Source organism: Myzus persicae, unplaced genomic scaffold, assembly GCF_001856785.1.
Source record: "Myzus persicae strain clone G006 unplaced genomic scaffold, MPER_G0061.0, whole genome shotgun sequence".
Classification (NCBI taxonomy): domain Eukaryota; kingdom Metazoa; phylum Arthropoda; class Insecta; order Hemiptera; family Aphididae; genus Myzus; species Myzus persicae.
The window spans coordinates 100824-122975 of record NW_019101991.1 but is presented as its reverse complement, the minus strand read 5'-3'; the positions used below and the strand labels follow the sequence as shown (position 1 = coordinate 122975).

The 22152-nt window shown below is 32.9% G+C and overlaps 1 protein-coding gene across 1 annotated transcript in view; it reads right to left on the bottom strand.

Annotated features, from left to right (window-relative positions):
* LOC111030944 (irregular chiasm C-roughest protein) overlaps positions 1 to 22152 on the bottom strand; it is a 196604-nt gene that overhangs the window by 89921 nt on the left and 84531 nt on the right. Inside the window, exon 3 of the mRNA XM_022310686.1 lies at positions 12288 to 12509. Coding sequence (XP_022166378.1) covers positions 12288 to 12509 — 222 coding nt within the window. The remainder of the gene's footprint in view (positions 1 to 12287; positions 12510 to 22152) is intronic.

The following is a 22152-nucleotide window of genomic DNA, read 5'->3' as shown; positions in this document are numbered from 1 at the left end:
TATATATATATATATCATATTATGAATGGTGGCCAACGTGACTTCCGGTTTACCGTCAAGTATTACTGTATTAGGTGGGTACGTTGTGCGTATTAATATAGTATATGTCCCGGTGCACTGACTTTTTAGACGAGAGTAGTTCATGTGTGTATTAAAAACGCGACGACACCCTTACAATAGCACACAAGCACAGCTGTAGCAGCATTTTTCCTCGGGGGCTAGATAATTGTACCAGCGACACAAATTCCGATAGTTGGTATTTTAAACTAAAATATGATTAAAGAGCTAGGGGGGCAGGCCCTCCCCCTAATTTCACCTTTATGAAATATAGTATGACGGGGTAGTTTACAAGTGTACCGGACTGCACCACCTATAATACCGCACGGAGACTGCAAACGTTTGGCAACAAAACGCCATTATAACGCGAGGGTCTCGGGTGTCCCATATATGTCTCAGAGTAGTCTCATCATACCGGATACCGGATACCGTGTTCCGTGTTATGTGTTATGTGTTTTTTTGAATGTGTTAAATTCAACGTGATCGATGAATTTTTAAAATCATAGGTGATTGTAAAACCTGAATTGGAATTATATTTTTAGTTGGAAAATCAAAATATTGACAGTCGATATCGGTCGAAATTCCTTTCACCACCGTCATCGAATATGTGGAACTCGCTGTACAATATAATAATATTATAAAACGCACTGTTCTGACTATACACCATGATTCTAATCGGCGATCCGTTATGAATGTACGCAAGTGAGTGGAGGGTAATATTTTTGGAATGAATTATCGTATAAAAACACGACAACATTTTGGCTAGGCGAGCTGCGGCGTATTGAAACATTCGTAGGGGGCTTATATAGCGTGTTTCCGAGACTACGGAAATGTCAGCCATCAACGTCCTCGTACAATATTTTGACTTGTATTCGACGCGATTTATTATTGCATTTAAATTAAACATGACACATACGCCACGACCGTATACATTTTCAGTAATATTTTTTAGCTGCCTGCAATAGGGCGCAAAAAACCGACACGTCACATTGAAAAGTATACCATATATATGAAGATATATAAATTAGAATTCTAATTACATATTTAATAAGTATAGTAATAAAACAAATTTTGATAAAAACCTGGTATACTGAAAAAATAGTTTTGACGTGCTAAATATATAGTATTATATTATATTGCATCAGATTGATTTTATATACACGATTAACCGATGTATACTTGCCGTGGCTAGAACGGCAGAATGCGATATTAAGTACCTGAAAAATTGCCAAAAAAAAAAACAAAACATGTCAACTGAGAAACGTCTGATTTCACTCCTTATGCGCATATTATTTTGTAGCTTGGAATTCGGTAATTCAACGGCATGTAGTGTGGTTATTACTATTTTATTTTTTGTCAAATCTCATCGGAGGGTCTATGCAGTGTGTGGATGACGATCGTTTTTATATGTAGCCCCGTAAAAAATAATGTGAACAAGTTCATATCGGGGACTGTGCATCGTCGTGGTGATGGTTATTTTTTCTCTAATTAAATGTATCTTAATAACGTTACAAACGTACAGTTATTTTTATATATTTTAATCATGTAGAGGCAGCTGTAGGTGAGTTTATTTTAGGAATACGGTTGCACAATTCAACTATAACGAACTATCACTTGTATTATAATATGGCGGAAGGGGGGTACCCTGATAATAGTCCATAATACCATCATCGCGATCGGTCCTACAAAATACTCTGAGGTTGACGATAAACGAGATTTACGATACAAAAAAAATAGAAGGTGCTTTTGTAAAAGAAAGAAAAAACAAAATTCGAACCTTTTCGTAACCCTTTGAATTTTAAACTATGAGCATTGTAAGAAGTACAACGTTTAGTAGAAAAATGCTGGCGGTTAATCGAAAACAGGTGTTTGAGAAAAAAGGTATAATAATGCATTAATGTGTGCATCTCAAAATTCGATAAAATTGGAAATAATAAAAATGATAAAATAAAACACACATTTCGAATTTTTGTGTCCTCGCCGATATTCTATCATCATATAATAACACGGCCTATAACAATTAACAATCATTATTTAAATTTGTTTGAAACCACCTTAGATCTTACAGTTTCTACGCTAAATATTTGCTATATGTGTGTTTAAATAAACATTTCCTGCATAAATTAAATACAATATAGGAACATATTAAATAATATTACACTACAAACGTGTAAATGTTACACACATAATATGTAATATTTATTGTTTGCAGTATTACTGCAGGGCTGTGATTTTAATGCATTAAAAACTAAAAAAAAACTTACAATAACCATGTACTTCTTTCTTTCTTCACTAAAAATTAACAAAACGTTCCAGAAAAGACAAAACAATTATTTTTGGTACTTAAAATGTAAAAGTTGTACGTCACACAAACTATATTTAAATGCATTATATAATGAAAAATCATGCTCAAATCCTCAAATATGCAAATAATAGAATTGTTTGTATAAAGATGCACACGACTCAACAGTAGCCGGTACCTATAATATTATTAGTAATTCATTTTTATCGAACTTTTAATTCCACAACAAATGAAAAAAAGAGAACCCTAAAATACATATTTTATTCACAGACCAACATCAAAAATATCATATATATATACAACACACAAACGGCCATCACATACACACACACACACACACACACATACACACATATATATACATATATACATAAACAAATATTAAATAATATATTATAGAAATAGAAATAGAAACACTCGAACAGAGCGCAACATCGATTGTTGTACATTTAATATCGTAATGAAACCGACGACGACGAGTATTATGCGGTTCGGCCTGGTAACTCAGTTTTTTTCTTCTGTCGGTTTATTATTAATAAATACGAGTATAATATACAGTATATTATATTGTACACTGTACACGTTATACACACGTCACACACGCGTTAAAATAATAATAATAATAATAATAATAATAATAATAATAATAATAGTAGCCAGGCGAAGGTAATATACCTAATAATATTATTATGTAGTAATTTAAAAAAGCTTGTACGATTTATGATTCCTATCGCACACGGGGGCTTGGACTTTTTATTTATTTCTATTTTTCGATTAACCAAATGGGTGTTTATTTCCTGCCCATGACGATACCACAGCAGCAGCTCGGCGACCGGTGCTCCGACCTAACCGACACACGTCGACCTAAGCACATTTCGCTGCTGCTGTGTGCTTGATGGGCGGATCCCGGGAACATAATATACGTGCGTATATATCATGGCGTACAGGTACATAATAATATAATGTCGTAAAAATCAATTTATATCGACCGACTGTACGATTCGCGGTGGTTTTCGACAAACGCGAGTATCTCGTGTTGTAGTCGTGCCGTGTCTATATATCTGCTGCGGATGGCGTTATATAGGTGCACGTTGGAGGTTTGTGTGAGAGAGAGAGAAAAATACAATCGTTGACCGAGAAGAAGTCGAATCGAATTAGGTATAGTATAGTGTCTCGCCGTCGCTTGTGATAATTTATATCAGTTCGAAGCGTCGATTTTTTAATATGTAAATGTTTGGGTATATGTATTGTATAATTAAGCCGAGTGACTCGTGTGAATTCGTCGTCACGTGATGATGATAACGAATCAGAAATAACTAAATAATAATATTTATTTTACACATGTATTATTTATACACGCGTTGATTATTGTACATTTTTACAAATTTCCATTTTTTTGTTTTTTTTTTTTATTAGACACCTATACTATTCCTTTAATTTGTCAGACGTCAGAGACCTGCGACTGTATTGTTATGAGTGATACATTTAATAGTAATATTGTCGTTTGTATGACGTAATACTTGTACAACTTGTTTACATTGAAATGGTGTTTTTTTTTCAGCATTTACCTATTTTTCGCAACATTAAGTAAAGTATACAATACTGCAGATCGACAACCATTGAACATTTTCACGTTACTAAGTTATTTGTTAAACATCACTATATAAGTCAAAAACCTGCCGTGAAGATTGAAACGGCAAACAATTTGTGAAATCGAATATATCAGCAACCAGCATACGTATATAGGGCTTTCATATCGAACTATCATCGATCTGTCATCTTATACACGCATTATACTGCTACAGCAAAACGTTCTAGGTTATTAGTCACGCACAAGTCTTAACTTGTATACCATTATATTATAATATATCGTCTTAAAATTAAAAACCCAATACAATAATAATATATGCATTACAAGCACGATTTTTTCGTTTATATTATATCTGTGAATATACTCGTTGGAAGTTGTGTGAAACAGTAGTTTACATAGCAGCTATCATAGTATTACATATTATTATTATATTTTAAATACTCGAGAGTGATAAAATACAAAACATAATATAATAAATTATAAAGCTAGTTTTTGGAAAATAATTAACGAACGCGTCTTCGGCAGCGACCACGGTACTGATACTCATCGACGTGAAAAAAAAATCCAAAACGAGTTTTTCGGATGAAAATGACAAGAAACTTGAGAACAACATCTCTTTTTTTACCCGTCTAAATTACATCGGTCACTTGGGCCCAATTTATTAACTCAGTCGAACGCGTGAATGTCCATAAAAACAGATGCAACAGCAACGTGTCGAAATGTTATTGTTCCCAAATGTATATATATATAAATATATTATATTGAGCCGTATCACCGTGAAGATCTAACAATTTTACATTAAAAAATATGTCTTATAACCATCGTAATACTGCACCCTGAATATACACACAATAATTATTAGTCTACACTGCACTAATTAGTTATAAGCCCTGTTCGTTGGTTGTTTTACTGATTTTCAGAAACCGCAAAAGACTTTATAAATCGATTTATGTGTACTCGTAGTATACGTACTAAACCTATATAAACTAGGTGCCTATACGTATAAATTTGGTAAGATCGAACTGCATTTAATCTTCCAAAAAACGTAGCAATTCGGTTGGAACAAGGTACTTTATTAGTTCATGTTACAACGTATACCTGACATGTCAAACACGCGGCCCTCGGCTTTTTTTTTTATGCAGCGTGGATAGCAATATTATTCAACAATTGATTGGAAAAAAAACGTACAACTTCCCTTTCGTGTCACAACTATGTTGGTCAGAGGTATACATAATGTCACTTTTCTGTCCTATTTTCTGATAAACTGTATAATTTAACAAGTATTTTGTATATTATACTATACTAAGTAATGAATAAAACCAAAAATGTTTTATTTTCGATAAATCGTTATGATGTGCAGGGTGCAGCCCACACAGTAAACTTACTGTACCTATTCAATACATCTTTTCTAGCAATAATTTTGAGTTTGAAATGCCTGCTGTATATTATTAATAATCTTTATTATAAATTAATGTTACGATATTTTGTGTACTACATATTATTATGTACTGCAATATATACTGTAATGTTTACGATTGTTTTTTTATTTCACACAAATTTAGAAATGTTTTCAGACGCTAAAAATAATTTTTTTGATGGAATAAAAACTTGTACACGAATTTTATTCCAATTAACGGTCTTGAAAATATAATTAAAAATTGTGTATTTGTAGCCATGCAAATAAAATGATTTTAGTTTTTAAGTCAGCAGTTGTTAAAGTTGGTAGACGAGTAAATTCGCTTTGAAATCCTGTAAGACGAATAATTAGGTAAGTTGTTAAAGTAGTTATTATTATTTGGGTATCAAAAACAGAAGTGACTAAAGTTCTAAAATAAAATGTTATACGTATTATATTTAATATTATACTTAAGGTGAAAGGTGAAATTTCGAATTTAATAAACATTTATTTGTTATTATATTCATGCAATTATAATATTGTATTAAATATGAAAACAAAATAAAAGTACGCTAACAAATGATATTATATAAATAACTTCATCTTCATATATTTGAATATGCAATTTACATTGTTATTTAAAAAAGTAATATAAAGGTAGGTATCTGGTACACCTTGACAAATATAAAATGTTCTGTCAAATAAGAACTTGAAATTATGATTAAAAAATATATTTTCAATAAACAAACAAATGTGCGGATTAAATAACTGTCTGGTCACAAAAGTAATCCCTGTGAATATTACATCTGGTAGGTTAGGGTGGTAAATTGTCATGATAAAATCGTGTCAGTAAAAAACTTGATCGACTCCCGGTTTTTCGGATCGTTGCTTCTATATATTTATTGTATAGGTATTCGTTGCAGTCGTAAATCGTAAATCGCCGAGTCACGAGCATTGGCTGCAATTATACACGATACCTATATATATTTTTACTTCGTTTCGGGGACGATTTAATTTCTAAATTCTTTAATTGAATAAATAATATTAAACTAAGTACCTACGTCGTCGTCGTTGAAACGATCCGATAAGTAGTAGTTATTTTAATTATAGTCGCAATTTTTGTTTTTCTCTCCTGTCCGGATCACTAAAGTATTTCGACGAGAAAAAATAATATACACAATATCATAATGTATCTATAGGTATTAGGTATATATAGGTTCCCACCTGAAAATCATTTGGACGCTGTTTTACTTTCGATCTATATAATATTACATGATTTAATAATTATCTCAAAATGAAATATACCGCCGCGATGCTTTTTTTAATCGAACCGAATATCTGATTGATTGCACACGTTGCGCTATATCTGACCGTACGATCAGAAAAAAAACTGTTTGCGCATAATATTATACCCGATAAATGTTTACTGAACAGCGTTTAGCCAAAAATATAATGTACAGAAAGTGATTTTATCGCGTATATTAATCAATCGTATTATATATAATATACAGCTAGTATTAAATATATAAAATAATAATATTAAAAAAAATAAAAATATATAAAAAATAAAAAATAAAAATAATAATAATAATAATAATAAATTTTAAATTTATAAAAAAATTAATTAAAATATTTAATGTATTAAAAAATTTGAAATAAAAACTATCCTATCTTTTAAGTTGGACCAAATTACACGCGGAGTAAAAAATTTTATCAAAATCGGTTAAGTGGTTTAGGAGTCCATTGAGGACAAACATTGTGACACGAGATTTATATATATTAAGATTATATACTACACTATTATTATACATAATGTTTTTAAGTATACGAAAACCGTGTAATATTATATTTTATGGCAATCATGATTATTATGTAATATTGTGACTATATGCAGATAGACGTGTATGAAGTTTGCGACGTTTAGCTGTCGCACATCTACGAGGATGTTTTAAAAAAAAAAACGACGATTTTAAATAGACAATATTTTTGTCATTATAATTTAATAAATATTGTCACGTGTAATGCAAATTCTGTTTTTTCCTCCGATTATTCACATCGGATACTAGCGCTTTTACATAATATATATCTTAAGCACACACAATATGTTTGTCTTGCCGTTATACAGGATACATCCTTGGCACAGACGCCGCAGCCGTTGTCCGCGAGGAAGTCCTAGGCCGTGACGATAATCGCCGCTATCCGTTTACTTTATCGCACACAGGACATATTTCGTTTTCTTCTTTTTCCTTTTCCCCGACTGGACGGACGTCTCCGGCGACCGATCACAAGTTTTCTCACTAGCTTTATTTTATATTTTGTAAGCGCACAAACACGGAGTGAGGTCCACCGAATCGCTGCCATGGTGGTTTACCGTCGTCGGTTGGCAAATAACACATCAGATGATGAGTGTGTTTTTTTTTTATTTGTATAGTAATGTGTAAGTCCGGCTGGTACTTAAATCTTTATTTTTACTGTGTATATTATGTAATGTGTACCTCGGCGTCTACTAGAGGTTTTGTTGTATTATGATTTTTTATTATTATTATTTACACTCATTGACTATATAGTCGATGACGGGGTACACTGATTTTTCCTTTTGCACTCTACCTATTTTTCTTAGTCCGAGTTTTATGCCGTTCAGCTTTCTCGGCTTTAAAAATAAAATAAAAATCCTTTTCTTACTATACATAGAGTTTTATTTATTATTATTAAAGACGTATGATTTTATTCCCATATTACGTGTTTTGAAACTCGAACAAAATCCCCGTTACTCTACTAGCTTTTTGGGACTGGGTTAGAGGTTGGCGACCTTGTGATAACTTGATGTCCGACGTACAAATTGCCCTTTTGGAGAATTGTTGAATGGCCACAATATATATATTATGCATGTTTGTTACCGAAATGCAAGGTTTTACTAGTTAATGCTAGGATTTACTGTTTGTACTCAGTATAAGAGCTAAAAACCATAATTTTATCAGAGGTTTTTACTAAACACGTTGTGTACATCCCAGAATTTTGCAAATTGAGTTAGTAAAAGCTGATAAATACACAAGTTACGAAGTACCTATCACTATAAAAAAATTCAAATTTTATAATATTAAAACAAATTTCTGAGAGTTAGTGATATGTTACTTTTAATGACGATTTCTTGATTAGCTCTTTCGATTGACCATTGAGTTGTGTGTTAATCAGCTTTTATACTAACTAATAACAATAATTGTATATTTTTAAAATACATTTTTTTTTTTAATAAGAATTTCAATACTATTATAATATAATTATAATTTTTTTTCTATTAGTCCACTTTTACTAACTTTATTTGTACATCATAGGACTTATACCTACAACGGGTTTAGAAGAAGCCCAAATAAATTTATAATTTACAGTTTTTACTGAGTACAAACAATAAATCCTAGAATTAACTAGTAAAACCTATAGCTTTACCTAGTAATTGGGCATTTACAGCAACATATGCATGGGACTACAAGTTATTATTGTTTCTAAACTTTAAGAACAAAGTCTCGTTTTAAAATGTACAACATAAATAGAAAACGCTCAAAAAATAAAAGACAAAATATCCGAATCGATCATTTTTGTTACCAAATAATGTTTTTATAACAAAAATATATACTACAAGAAAATTTAAACTTGTGTTTTTAGAAAATTGATAGATTCACTATAAAATACGCACCCTGTATAAATGTGTGTTTGCATAATGTATATGTATACATTATAATATTAAACAGTTAAAATTTAAATGTATTCCCAAGAAAGTTTAATTTCTTCGTATAATTCATAAACGGCCGTACGGTATTAAGTGTTTTAATTAGTTTCAGATCTCTCGACAGAAACTTGTATAAATATAATTTGCATTTGTATTTGTATCTCGAATCATTTTTTATTTTATTTTTTAAGATAAACGTGTATATATATATTTATTTATACAAACACCGCGTTATATATGAATCGTAAATTAATTAAATCTCTGATAAAAAAAAAAAAAAAAAACGTACCACCATACAATAAGCGCATAGGTACGTATATACACGACGATCTGCATTCGTTTCGCCTCTTGTATATAGTAGCAGCGTTGTAGATAGAAAAAAAATATTTTTAATTAATTCCAAAAACGACGATTTTTATCAGGTCTTTTGAAACGGTAGATAGGTATACTGTTTGTGCCATATAACTGACAGTTGCGTGTACAACAGCATATGCAATATAGGTCCTATGATCATAATACGTACTTACTGAATACCCGTATTAGTAATTCATTATGTGATATATGTATATAATTCGATCGTTTTGCTATTGGTTTTCGATCGACAGTTGGTGGATGGAATATTATATTTTGATAGAATTATGGCGGTATTTCAAGAGGCAGAAAATCTATAGGTTTCCTGAAATTATCACACAACGTGTAGGGGTGTTTCTTTTAACCAAGATGAACTTAGGTAAGTACTCGTTATTTGAAAAATAATCTATATATATATATAAATTACACGATATTATTTCTACTACATTGTTTACCCTTGTATCAGTTGATACAAGTGTTTGATACCAGCCCACATTATTATTATACTTATAGTTTTATATAATCTAAAGGTGTTTTTATGTATTCTTGAGAATTATGAAAAGTTTTTGTGCTAGTATAATAAGCGGTTAAGTTTAGCCGTCAGACAAGAACACTCGTGATAAGTGGGCGAATCAAAATCAGTGATCCGAAATTCTACTCTCTATCCGAAGTTCAAATTGTTAATATACATTTTTTTAAAAAACCGTTCAATCGATATTCAATACTTGTATAATATACACTTAAAAGTTTACAGTGGTTTCACCAACAAACAAGTGATAATAACTCAGTTACAAAATATGATGCTAGGGTTGCAGTTGTGTTTTGTGCCATACTTAGTTTTCAAAAATGTAATTTCTAAAAAAAGCCCACTTACTTTTAATAATTACTGTTCCGAAAAAAAGTGTTGGGAGTAGAATGAATCGTATTGTAAATTGTATACTTGAATTACTATGTGAAATGATATTATAGCCAGCTTAGAACAGAATTTATTAGGTGCAAGACACGTATTGTGTCACACAACAAGTCATCATATTTTATCGTGAAGTAGACACTAATGTCTCAGAAAATCATAAGGCCACAAATACTTTTGACTTTTGTTTAATCTGAATAAAATGATTATACAATTGAAATTAAGAATTGAAATGAAAATAAATGATTTATGTACTTATATGATTAATAATTACGAATGTCTATTACATTTCAGAAGATGTTGTCCGGTTCTCGATGTAAACGAAACACCCTGTACCTACATATGTGCGCGATTACAATATTTTTTTAATAAACATTATATATGTATACAGAAGTACTGCATTATACAAACAGTATATTATGTGAAACGTTAAACGTAAGTACTAGCTAGTAGTATACCTACCTACCATATATTGTCGGTGTGGGTAGTGTTGTCGGCAATGGTGTGGGGCGTGAGGAGCGAGTGCGTAGAAAAATAATAATAAACTTTATTAGTTGGTGCCGTTTCGGGGAAAATTATTTAGAGCTGCGCTTTAACACCCCTGACGGTATACATATACCCACACCTGTACACACGTACCTATTTATGAATTATATTTCGTACGATATGCTCGTAAAGATGTTTCATACACCTTATCCGTATTGTTCTGCCCTTCTACATGTATAAATTAATGCGTGCTTGTGCAAGAGACGGTCCCTGCGCCGCCGACGGGCATTTGAGAGCATAACGTTTTTCTCGAACCTCTCGAGATTACAATAATAGTGCACATTTGCTCGTAACAATAGTGAATAGATCATTGATATAATATATAACAATACATCCATTTTGATGTACATCGTATAATATATTATATTATTATGTTCTATCAAGCCACGAGCTTGGCGCTGCCGAAATGTTTTCTCGAAATGCAAAAAAAAAAAAAAATAATGTATACAAACAGCAATAATACAAAGTCGTCTCGAAATACGTTTCGCGAAAATATATCAATAGCTAGGTACAATCATATGATATCTATATAATATTTATTAAATATAATACAAAAGAACTTTTCCTGACTGACTGACTGTAGATGACTATACTGCTCCCCTTCCCCTCCTACCGCTAAGCGGTAACACTTGTAGATTTCTAAGATTTTTGAGTCAACTACACTTTAATGTTCTTCCTAAACACGATTTTCCAGAAATTGTATACATTTTCTTCATCACTAAAGATTTCTATAAGCATACTAATTTTCCGAAAATTTTAATACATCTAAATCGAAAATTCAACTATCGAATAGTTTATAAGTTATAATCCTACTGACCTACTTCATGTCCCTATTAAGATTGCAATATACGAATGTTTGAGCTTATTATATTGTAGATATTCAGGGTTATGTACATAAAACATCGAATAGATTTCATATTTTGTTGCGAACTATCCGGGTCGTGTTATTATTTGAATAAATATGACCGATTCACTTAGTCTCGTATGTATAATCCCATTGTAGTTCAAAAACTATACCAATTTATAATATAATACATTCTGATTTCCAACAGACTTCTTTAATCCTTGTGGTAAAATAGAATAACTTGAAACTAAAATATACTTGATCGAGTATTTGGGTTTGGAAAAAAGAAACAGTTTGATGATGGATAAAAGTTTGCACCATGCCGCAGACACAATAATATTATAAACACCCTCGATAATAATATAATCATAAATAATTTCCGAGTACTTGGAAATATGCGCTGTTGGATATTATAATAAACTTGTTTCATAATAATTTCAAAAATTAAAACTCATTAACGGACGTGGGTATATATTGTGATGTTGGTGGTGAGAATACGGCTTGGCGAATCGCCCTATATATATATTAAAATAAATTATAAATGTGCGGTTTGGCCAAGTACTAACCTTCGGAGCGAATTTGACGTACAAATGGATTTTCGTTTGTAACTTTTTGTCAACAGCCGAGTTGTGCGCCTGACACCATATTGACGTGTTGTGGTGTTCCATTTTCGGTACGATTTTCAAAATGGACTTGGTTGTAAACCGTTTGCTCTCAGCCTCCATGGCCTCGACGTACGTCTCAAAGCCCTCGGCGATCGCTGTGCCGGAGCCGTCGGTCCACGTGATCTATACCGCAAAACAAACAATAAAACTGTAATTTAGTAAATCGTTCCGACGCATTAAACATATATTGTTGTGTAGCAAAAAATAAATATTATGACAGACGAAATCGCGCGGGGGTGGGACAAAAATAAATACGAATCGCTATTAAAACGCGTTCAATAATATAATAATAAACGAACTGCTAAAGCGTTTGATAACAAGCAGACCAAATAGGCAGTTGAACAGATTATTGGAAAAATAGCAGCTACGCTTGAAGAATAGTTTTGACTTGTATATCAAACAATTATTCCATAATCATTATTATTATATTTTTGTTATTGTTGAATTACAGCGTGCGCCTACTGAGCAATTTTTATTTTTATTCCTTGACACGCACTCTAAACACGAACACACAAATTTTACATTTTGATGTCACCTATATACTTTTTTCACGCTTTACATAATATTATGCGTCGTATGATTCAGGCGAGTGAATATTTTATAACAATAATATTATTGTTGTTGTGTCCAAACGAGACTTATTTCCGGCTGCAGGTTTTCGATTTGTAAAACCAATCGAATACTACGGTGTGCGTTACATTATTCGCGGTTTTAAAATATTATCTTAATTAAATTATTTAAAAAAAAATATTGTGTTTTTTCGTTTTTAAATACATTAACCAGTAACCGCCAAATCCCGTAGTTACGCAATACGTATATACATATATATATATATATATGTGGGTGCACAGTGTGCAGTATAAATACGTGATGGTAATTTTCGCGTACCTATATGTGGGTGCAATTTACACTTTCGGTCTGTACCTATATAATATACATGTGCTGTTGCAGTACTCTAAGCGATTATATTACACGCCACTGGTTGCCACCGGTACCCGTGATTTATTATGATAAGCGGTGATCATCGCACTCTGTATGCACAATATATTATCATATTACGCGTCTTGCGAAAGACTGCAACGGCCATGACTTGCACACGGTGCGAACACTATGTAATCCCACTACGTCCGATGGTGTATGTAAAGTAATAACGGACTAATTAATGAATGTTGGCCGAAAAAAAGGTCGTCTCTTCGGCTCCGGTTTTTCTCGATAACGCACTTGAAATCGATTCATTTCGTTCACAACAACAATGACTTACACTGCAGGCACCCACATAAATATTAAAAACTATGGTTACGCGATATTACAGCTATTTTGACCGTTATCAATTGATGAATTCGATCGGATTCACGACCGACATCTATTTACGTTCTATAAATACACCATTCGATCGGAACGGGTGCCTGCAGGGGAGGGGTAGCAGATGCAATAAAATGTACGGTTTTCCGGATTTGATTAAACCTATACGCCTATTCTATTCGCGTATTATTTTTTAGCAGCAAAGCCGCCGTATTCGAAATTTGGAGAAAAAAAAACAATTATATTATTGTTGTACCTACATAATGTCTTCAGAAAAATTTGAATCGAAATCACTCTGCCCATGAACTAATATTATAAGGGCTGCGATAGCGTACCGTCGACTGGCGACGTCTGATGCAGTGATGTGTTTTTATATATACATACGTACCTATTCACACACGTGTATACGATTGTGGTGGTATAGTACCCCTCGTAGAATGAAAAAAAAAATATACGAATAACATATAATACGATATAGGCGGGTGTTGAAATGTTCATCTCTGGACGTTTATTCCAATACGTCAAACAGCATACGAAGGTATCCGCTTTTAGACATCGGCATATACCGTTGCACGAGCCGGATTTAGTCAACGGTTCTAAATTTAACACCCGACCCAGCGACAGACGGACGAGCGTCGCTTTTCCGTTTTCACTTCCAATATCCTCAAAATATATATTGTATTATAGTAGTCAATATACACACACACACACACGCACACACGCACATCCTCACAGACACACTCGCGGGTATATACCAGGGGCGGTAAAACTTTTTTTTATCATATGATATACCGAGGATATTATATAGACTATGATAGCTATTGAGTCATCATGACAATATCGTACGATATATTATACGCGCTCACAGTTGAATAATATAATAATATGTAAATCGGCTGGAAAATGTCACGACGATTTATCGTCTTCGTGGTCGGCCGCGCATCCCCGTCGAAATGTACTCGATCCACACAGACTTAAACAATACCACTAGACCGCTGACTTCCTACACCAGCATCCGTGGGCCTTATACTCATCGACCAGCTGCGTGAGCTGTGCGTCGGTCCTTCAGTCGCGCCCCCTGCTCTGTCTCAGCTGTAACGACGCATAAAGTAGGCGATATCATCATTCCTGCAGCCGGGCCGGGTCGGTCCGTGCGAGCAGAGTCCTACTCGGAGGGTGTCAGGGGGGGGGGAGGCTGCAGCCCCGGGCCCCTAGGATAATGTTTCGAATTTCAATTAACGCGGAACTCTTTGACCGGAACCGTCTGCAGCCATTTGACCGACTTCGACATTAAAGTCAAGTCGGCTGTGCAATGTCTAGTCGTATTATTCTATTGTATTATGACATTATATGTGTCTGTGGCTCGGTCATTGTACGCGTATGATGTGTGCTTAAGTGCGTGTATACGAATACATGTGTAGTTTACATGTATAATATAGGTTATGTGTACATTGGACTGGTCGCAGAGTGGAATGGCGCGCAGGTCAGGGATGGAAAACGGCGGCCAGCGGGTAGATTACACGATAAACACGTACGTATATCATATATGTATTACTAATGCTAATATTATATATATTGTGTATGGTCCGCCGACGAGTCCGCCCGACGATGACCGAATACGGTGTCGAGATGGGGGGGGGGGTGGAAGGATTATATCACCCACAGAGGTGTGCCTGGGGGTCCCGAGACGATTTCGTACCTACGTAATATTATGTATTAGGTGGCAGGGGTGGCAAAACAGAAGATTTGAACGTTTTCAAAGTCGATCCCCCTTTGTTAGAACTTTATTATTATACATCAAGTAGATACAATTAAATATTTGAATATTTCAGATTAATCTATTTGTGTGAAATGGTATTTATTCACAAGAAAGCTATAAAAGCTGAATAAAACATAGCTACGATTTTTGATGATCATTTAAAGCATCGACATCGTTTCGCAGTTAGCGACTATACCTCTTCCACAGATTAGATAATTAACTAATTGGTCAACGATAGGTAGATACGTGTATGACACACTTCTACGCAAACCGTATTTATTTTAATTAATTTTGAAATAATTAAGATATGTAATGTGTGAAACACTCATTTTTAGATAATTTTACACTTCAATTTTATCATTTGTAATAATATGTTTATTATGAATATAAGTGAAAAAGACTTGAAATTAAAAATACAATATTTTTTTACAATAGTCGATTCTCAGAAGTTCAAAATCAAAAAAAGTTTGGCCATCCCGTGTATATAATAGTGTACGTCAAGTCCGAAATTTCAAGTTTTACTGTTTTTTTGCGGCGCACTCCCCATTCGTTTAAATTATGCTTTTGTATGTAATGTAACAGCGGTTCTCAAACTGCGAGAGTAGGCTAGGAGCTCTGTAGCTCCCTGGGTATATATTATCTGTATTGATTAAATTCAAGTTATTCAATTATTATTATATTTCTTAGTAACATTTTTAATTTTTGTACTTGTATTCAATATTATTTGGACAATGCCTACCGATATGTATTATTTTAAACGTTTTAAACTGTAAACTATTTATGAATCCACATATTTTTTATAATTAACATAATTTTTTATGCATTATTGTTGCCTCAAATAGACATTTCTGAATTTTGGAGCTCCGCAATTTTTTTTTTTTAGTAACATAAGTCTCCGCGAACAAAAAGTATGAGAACCGCTGTAATATAATATAAAATATAATACCTGCGGGTAGTTATATACCTACATATATACGACAATTTCGTGAGAGGGGTCGTTTTGTGTATTACGGTATTATTAAAATTATTACTATCGTTATTTTTAATACAATAATAATATTATATACCATACGTGATATATGTATGGCTGGCGTCTGATTTAGCCATCTGTGCATGCGAGCGTGTTACGCATATTATATTATTGAAACGCTATTATACATACTAGTTGTATAAGTATTATTGTTGTTACATATATGTATAGGTACATCATATTATATATGTGACCACCAAAGACTTAAAGAATTAACGTCAACGGTGTCACGGAGTGTACATGAATTATTTTCAGACTATGATGCTCGTCTTGTAACATTTCCTAGGTAATTATTACGCAAGTAGGCGATTCCGGCTTTTTTCAGCCAAACAAATGTTTATCGGATTTGCTTGTTGAATTAGAAACACGGGTCCAAGTTATTCCATTTGCCATGTCTTTCTGTGGTTACACTCTGTATATAATTATAATATATTATAGTCGACCGAATTCTCAGTGTCATTTTAAATTACTAACTCAATTTAAATATTTTATTAAACGAAATAAATTATCATCGTTCTCTACCAATAGTAGTATTAAGGGAATTTCATAATTACAAATGCGTATTAACAAAATATTTGATTATTACAACGTTGCCTAAATTATATCGTCTGTTAATGTCTATAGCCAATGACGATAATATCGTCTACTATATAGTGTTGGGAATTAATTATATTGGCTAGGAATTCATGTTATTACCTAAATTGCATCATTGACGGTAACATATACAAATATATGTATAATGTGTGTGCGGCGTATACTCGCCCTGTCATCCGTCTCTCGATTTGACCCAGAAAGTTCACATCACGACACTATACGGCATCATACCTATAGACTCCTATTAAGCAGTTCCCACGTGTTAATACATGGTGCAGTACTCGAAATGGGGAGGGGGTGGGCAGAGCGACGGAGCTCCATTGAATTTTTTTTTGTTTTGTAACGGAGAGACGGCATAAACTAATACCCGAAATAATTTTTATTAAAATGTGGATTTAAATTGTTGTCAATGATTTACCAAATGAATTTCACGATTTTTAATGTCAAAAGCATGTTTGGTATGGTGAAACATATTATGCGTATTGCTGCCAAAATGGAAATCATAATAATATTTTTAAAAAACGGTGTTTTGAGTGACTGAATGTATAAAATGTACGTAATTTAAAAATTTACAGGAATGTACCTCACCTTACCAAACCTGTAGGGGGGACAAGGGCAGTTAGAACTCGGGAAATATCATATCATCTGTACCACGAGACGATTTTTTTTCTCCGAAGACCTTAGTTTAATAATATTTATCAATGAAGCGTTTAAAACAAAAATCGACTGTTAGTGGGTTAATCCGCGACACTGCAGCTGTGCTACGCGCATTATTATACATACCTAACGCGTTATTATTACCATTTAAACGCTCCACCAAAACGGGAAAGCGCACACAAAACGACTTATAATTATACGCGCGATACATCATATCGCAACTATATCCGTGCCACGATGTGGCATGAGTGTATAATATTTTTTTAAAACTATTTATTAATCTCCACTCGGCGTGCCTAATGCTCTTGCCCCGTACGTGTGTAATATGCCGCGGCGTGATGCTGATAGGAGGTTAGATCCTATCGAGTACACGATGATGTACTATAGGTAGCCCTCGTTTTCGGTAAACAAAATATTGTTATTATCCCCAGTTTACCGCTAAGCTGCCTTTCCACACATAATATCACAAACGCATAGTATACCTATACAGAGATTAAAACTCGGTCGATTGTTATTATACCGTGTACGCGAGTGAGTAACACACACACACACACACACATAGTCCTAAATCTGCAGTGGGCATATTAGGCACAATATTATATTATTATTATTATATTTAAAGCACCATCAATCACGCGCGCGTTGCCGCCGACTATATATAATACGTTGGCCGAGTGATAATTTAACGGATCTATAAACGTGCGCTGAGTACCTATACCTATGCCTACGATATATCGTATATATATCGTGAGTGCATTTATGAGTGAAAACGCCGATTTGTCGGCCCGATTTCAAACTCTCGACCGGAACTCGGGCGTTTTTAATAATACACCTATGATGTGACTGATGGCCACTCTCGGCGTTTTATCCTCGATACGTATATATTTTATCGTGTTATTCAACTGTATATGAATCGGAAAATACGCAGAAACTCAAAATAATATTATGCACCCATATGATACCCTATAGTCTATAGTGATAGAGGTCTAGACAGGAGGCTAAAAAGGCTATAGCCCCCCCCCCACACCCCCAATACAAAATTCCTGGCACTGAGTGCGAAGTATAATCATCGAGTACGGGCAGGATGATATTTACGCGTTGTGCAGTATAGGTAAAAATGCTGCAGGAATGCACTGGAAACGTAGGAAAAAAATCTCACGCAATAACGATAAAACTAATTGGTTTTTTGCTTAGGAAAACCGCAAAAAGTGAGGAGGTGGCTGTCAATTTTCCAATTTTCCATTTTGAGGGTCGCCTGATTTCAATACCTATACATATTATAATATAGTGCAACAGATAACAGTTTATATATTTTATTGTCACTTCACATAATAATATATTTGTTATACTTATACAATATGAGTGCACGGTGATGATTCACTATTTGTATATATTCTAATCTAATTATTTCATTGTTTAGAATGAGAAAAAGTTCATGATTAAGTATTATGGCTTGGTGAATCACTCTATATACACCATCGTACGAATAAATTATTGTTAATATTATTATTTATATAATACTGGTAGGCAGCTTAATAAACCTTCTACATAGCAGCTGGTTTTGTACTGGAATACCCTAATGGCCCTATGTGCGTACTATTCTCTGCACGAGACATGAGTATACAGTGTACAGCATTGTACACTTATGTGACGAATCTTATACGACATTTTTTCGGTAAAATTAATCTTTAGGTAGCTAATTTTAAATTATAATAATATACATAATCAATAATATTATTAAATACCGCTAGTATTGGCTTGTCGCTTTGTCAATGATTAATCCGTGGTATCATAAAATTAATTATATATTTATGTAATATTTATCCATGCATCAAATGCACTTGAATAATTTGAAGTATAATATAATATATGTGTACCATGTAAAATATTAAATTAGTGTCAGTTGTAAGGTAATAAGCTATACAGGCTATAAATAATGTAAAACTAATATAATATGAACAAAACTGTAAAAGATGTTAAAATATTTCGATTTCTAAAGCTATATATAATATTATATGCAAATAGATACCACTATCTTATTAGTATCATTTTTTTAAAACAGTTTTCATTTAGTTTTTCGTCGTTCGTATTTAATTGATATTAGATATTGTTACATGTTTTAGGAATTGTTTTGAGTTTAAAAATTTTAACAATCAACAGCATAACTGTATTCACTGACAAGCTTCAAATTCTTTTAAAAACTCTTTTCTCAAATCTGAATTCCAACTTAGAGCTAAATATTATATATTCTATTATATAAGTTAATATTCTATGATAATTTTAAGTTCTGCTTATAACTAATAATAATATATATGAATAATAATAATAATAATAAATAATCAATAAAACGCCAATCGACAGAAATATTTATTAAAAAAAAAATTTTTAAATCATTAAATACATCTGAAAAAAAGGTAGGTAATAACGAGAAATATCATTATTTATGATATAAAAATAACAGCGTACCTACAATATTTTGTGTATAATTTTATATAGCGAAAATGTTGTATTGTTCGTGCTTCTGACAGGGTGGGGACTGACAATTTTCTAGAGCGGGTATCCACACCACCACCATCCCCATTTGACGTCGTCGCTTCAGCCCCTTACATATATTTTTATTTTATAGCCAGGGCGTGCTTATTCATTCTTAACGCTATCCCATTGTCATCTAACGTAAGGCGTACCTATATACATATATAATTAGTGAATATAAATGCATTGCAGGGAGAGGTCTTTTGAAATGTTCATTGTACGAGAAAAATAACAAAAATCGTGTTCAACCGACCAATCCGTGAAACTCTCGGTGTCTCATCGTTCAACCATAAAGCTGCGATACAAATCATATACGAATAATACTATTATTTATTGTATAGTTGCAGATGACGCGTTATTAGAAAACCGATTGTAAAATATCTGTTAATTATATGTAGATCATCTGAAAGCTCAAAAATAAATATATATGAACGCGATAAGCCGATATCGTATTACATTAATAACATAGATTACCGATACTTTGTCTAAGCTCTAAAGTACATATTTTATAAAACTATTTTTTACCATTTACACACAACTGTACTCAAATTCATGATTCCGACATTTTAATCAGGTATACGTACGCCTAAATCCTACAAGGGTTTAATAAGGTCCATAAGTTCCATAAGTTTAGCATACATTTTAGGGTTCGGTTCCTGTATGGCTAAACAAATTTGTATTTGAAGTAACTTTCAAAGACCATTTAAATTTTTTTTAAATTTCAGGGGCTCAGCCTATTGCACTGCTGAAAATATTATTATCTTAATTTAGCGTTTATAATAATATATTACTATGATGTACGCATATTGTATATAGTGAGGATGTATTGCTAAGATCTGACTTGAGTTATTTCAATGTAAAAGTTGAATGTATAACACATTTTTAAGGGATATATATATCATTAATTCATTGTACGAGTATATAGAAAAAAACAACAAAATGCATTATATTCACAGCCCGGTGGGTATCTAATACGACAACGTTATACCTATAGTATGAAGATTCGTCTTGTAGTAATAACATTTTTCTCAACTCTAATCCACCACAAGTATAATATTATAATTGGAAACGTATTTAAGAAATGATTTCGTACATATATTATCATGATTGTCATCCATCACATTTTACACCAAAACGACATGATTATTATATTTGAGAGACATTCAAGAGGATTACAAATGTATGTATAGGTACCTAACAATACTGCTATCTTTGTTAGAGTATAATATAACATATACCGTGCAAGTCTGCCACCGCGGATGATGATTTCAATTTTCAGTGCTGTGATAGTGTGATATTAAATTATTTGCGAGCTCGTAAACCGCTAATATTAGTGTCCCACGTTCCGTGATATTATTATTGTGCATACATTATTACACACACGAGAGCGAGCATTATATGTTATATATAATTAATATCATCGAAATACGCCGTACAGCGTACAACAAAAGTCTGGACAGATTTCATGTCATAAGTCTATGATACATTATTGTTGTCGTTTAAGGAAAACACTGTGTAAAGAAACGCGAAAAAACAAGAAAAATAAGTTACGAGAAAACGCCACCACACCGCGGGCTTTCACTTTTTGGGCGATTTTTCAACACTTAACTTCTTCAACAGTCGCTTGCGTGGGCATTGCAGTGGGAATAATAAGTCCAGCGGTGTCACGAACATATTTTTATCCATAAGGACATAAATAATGAAGATACACAACTATACACAAAAATAAAACCTGTCTATGCATGATTTTGTTTTTGATACCTATACGATAAATATTGATATATTAACGCAACAGGTTATTCTAATAGATATGTTTCATTACTATTAATCTGGTATAACTTCCAATAATAAATACCCAGTGCATACAATGCAATATAATATTATCTTCCTAG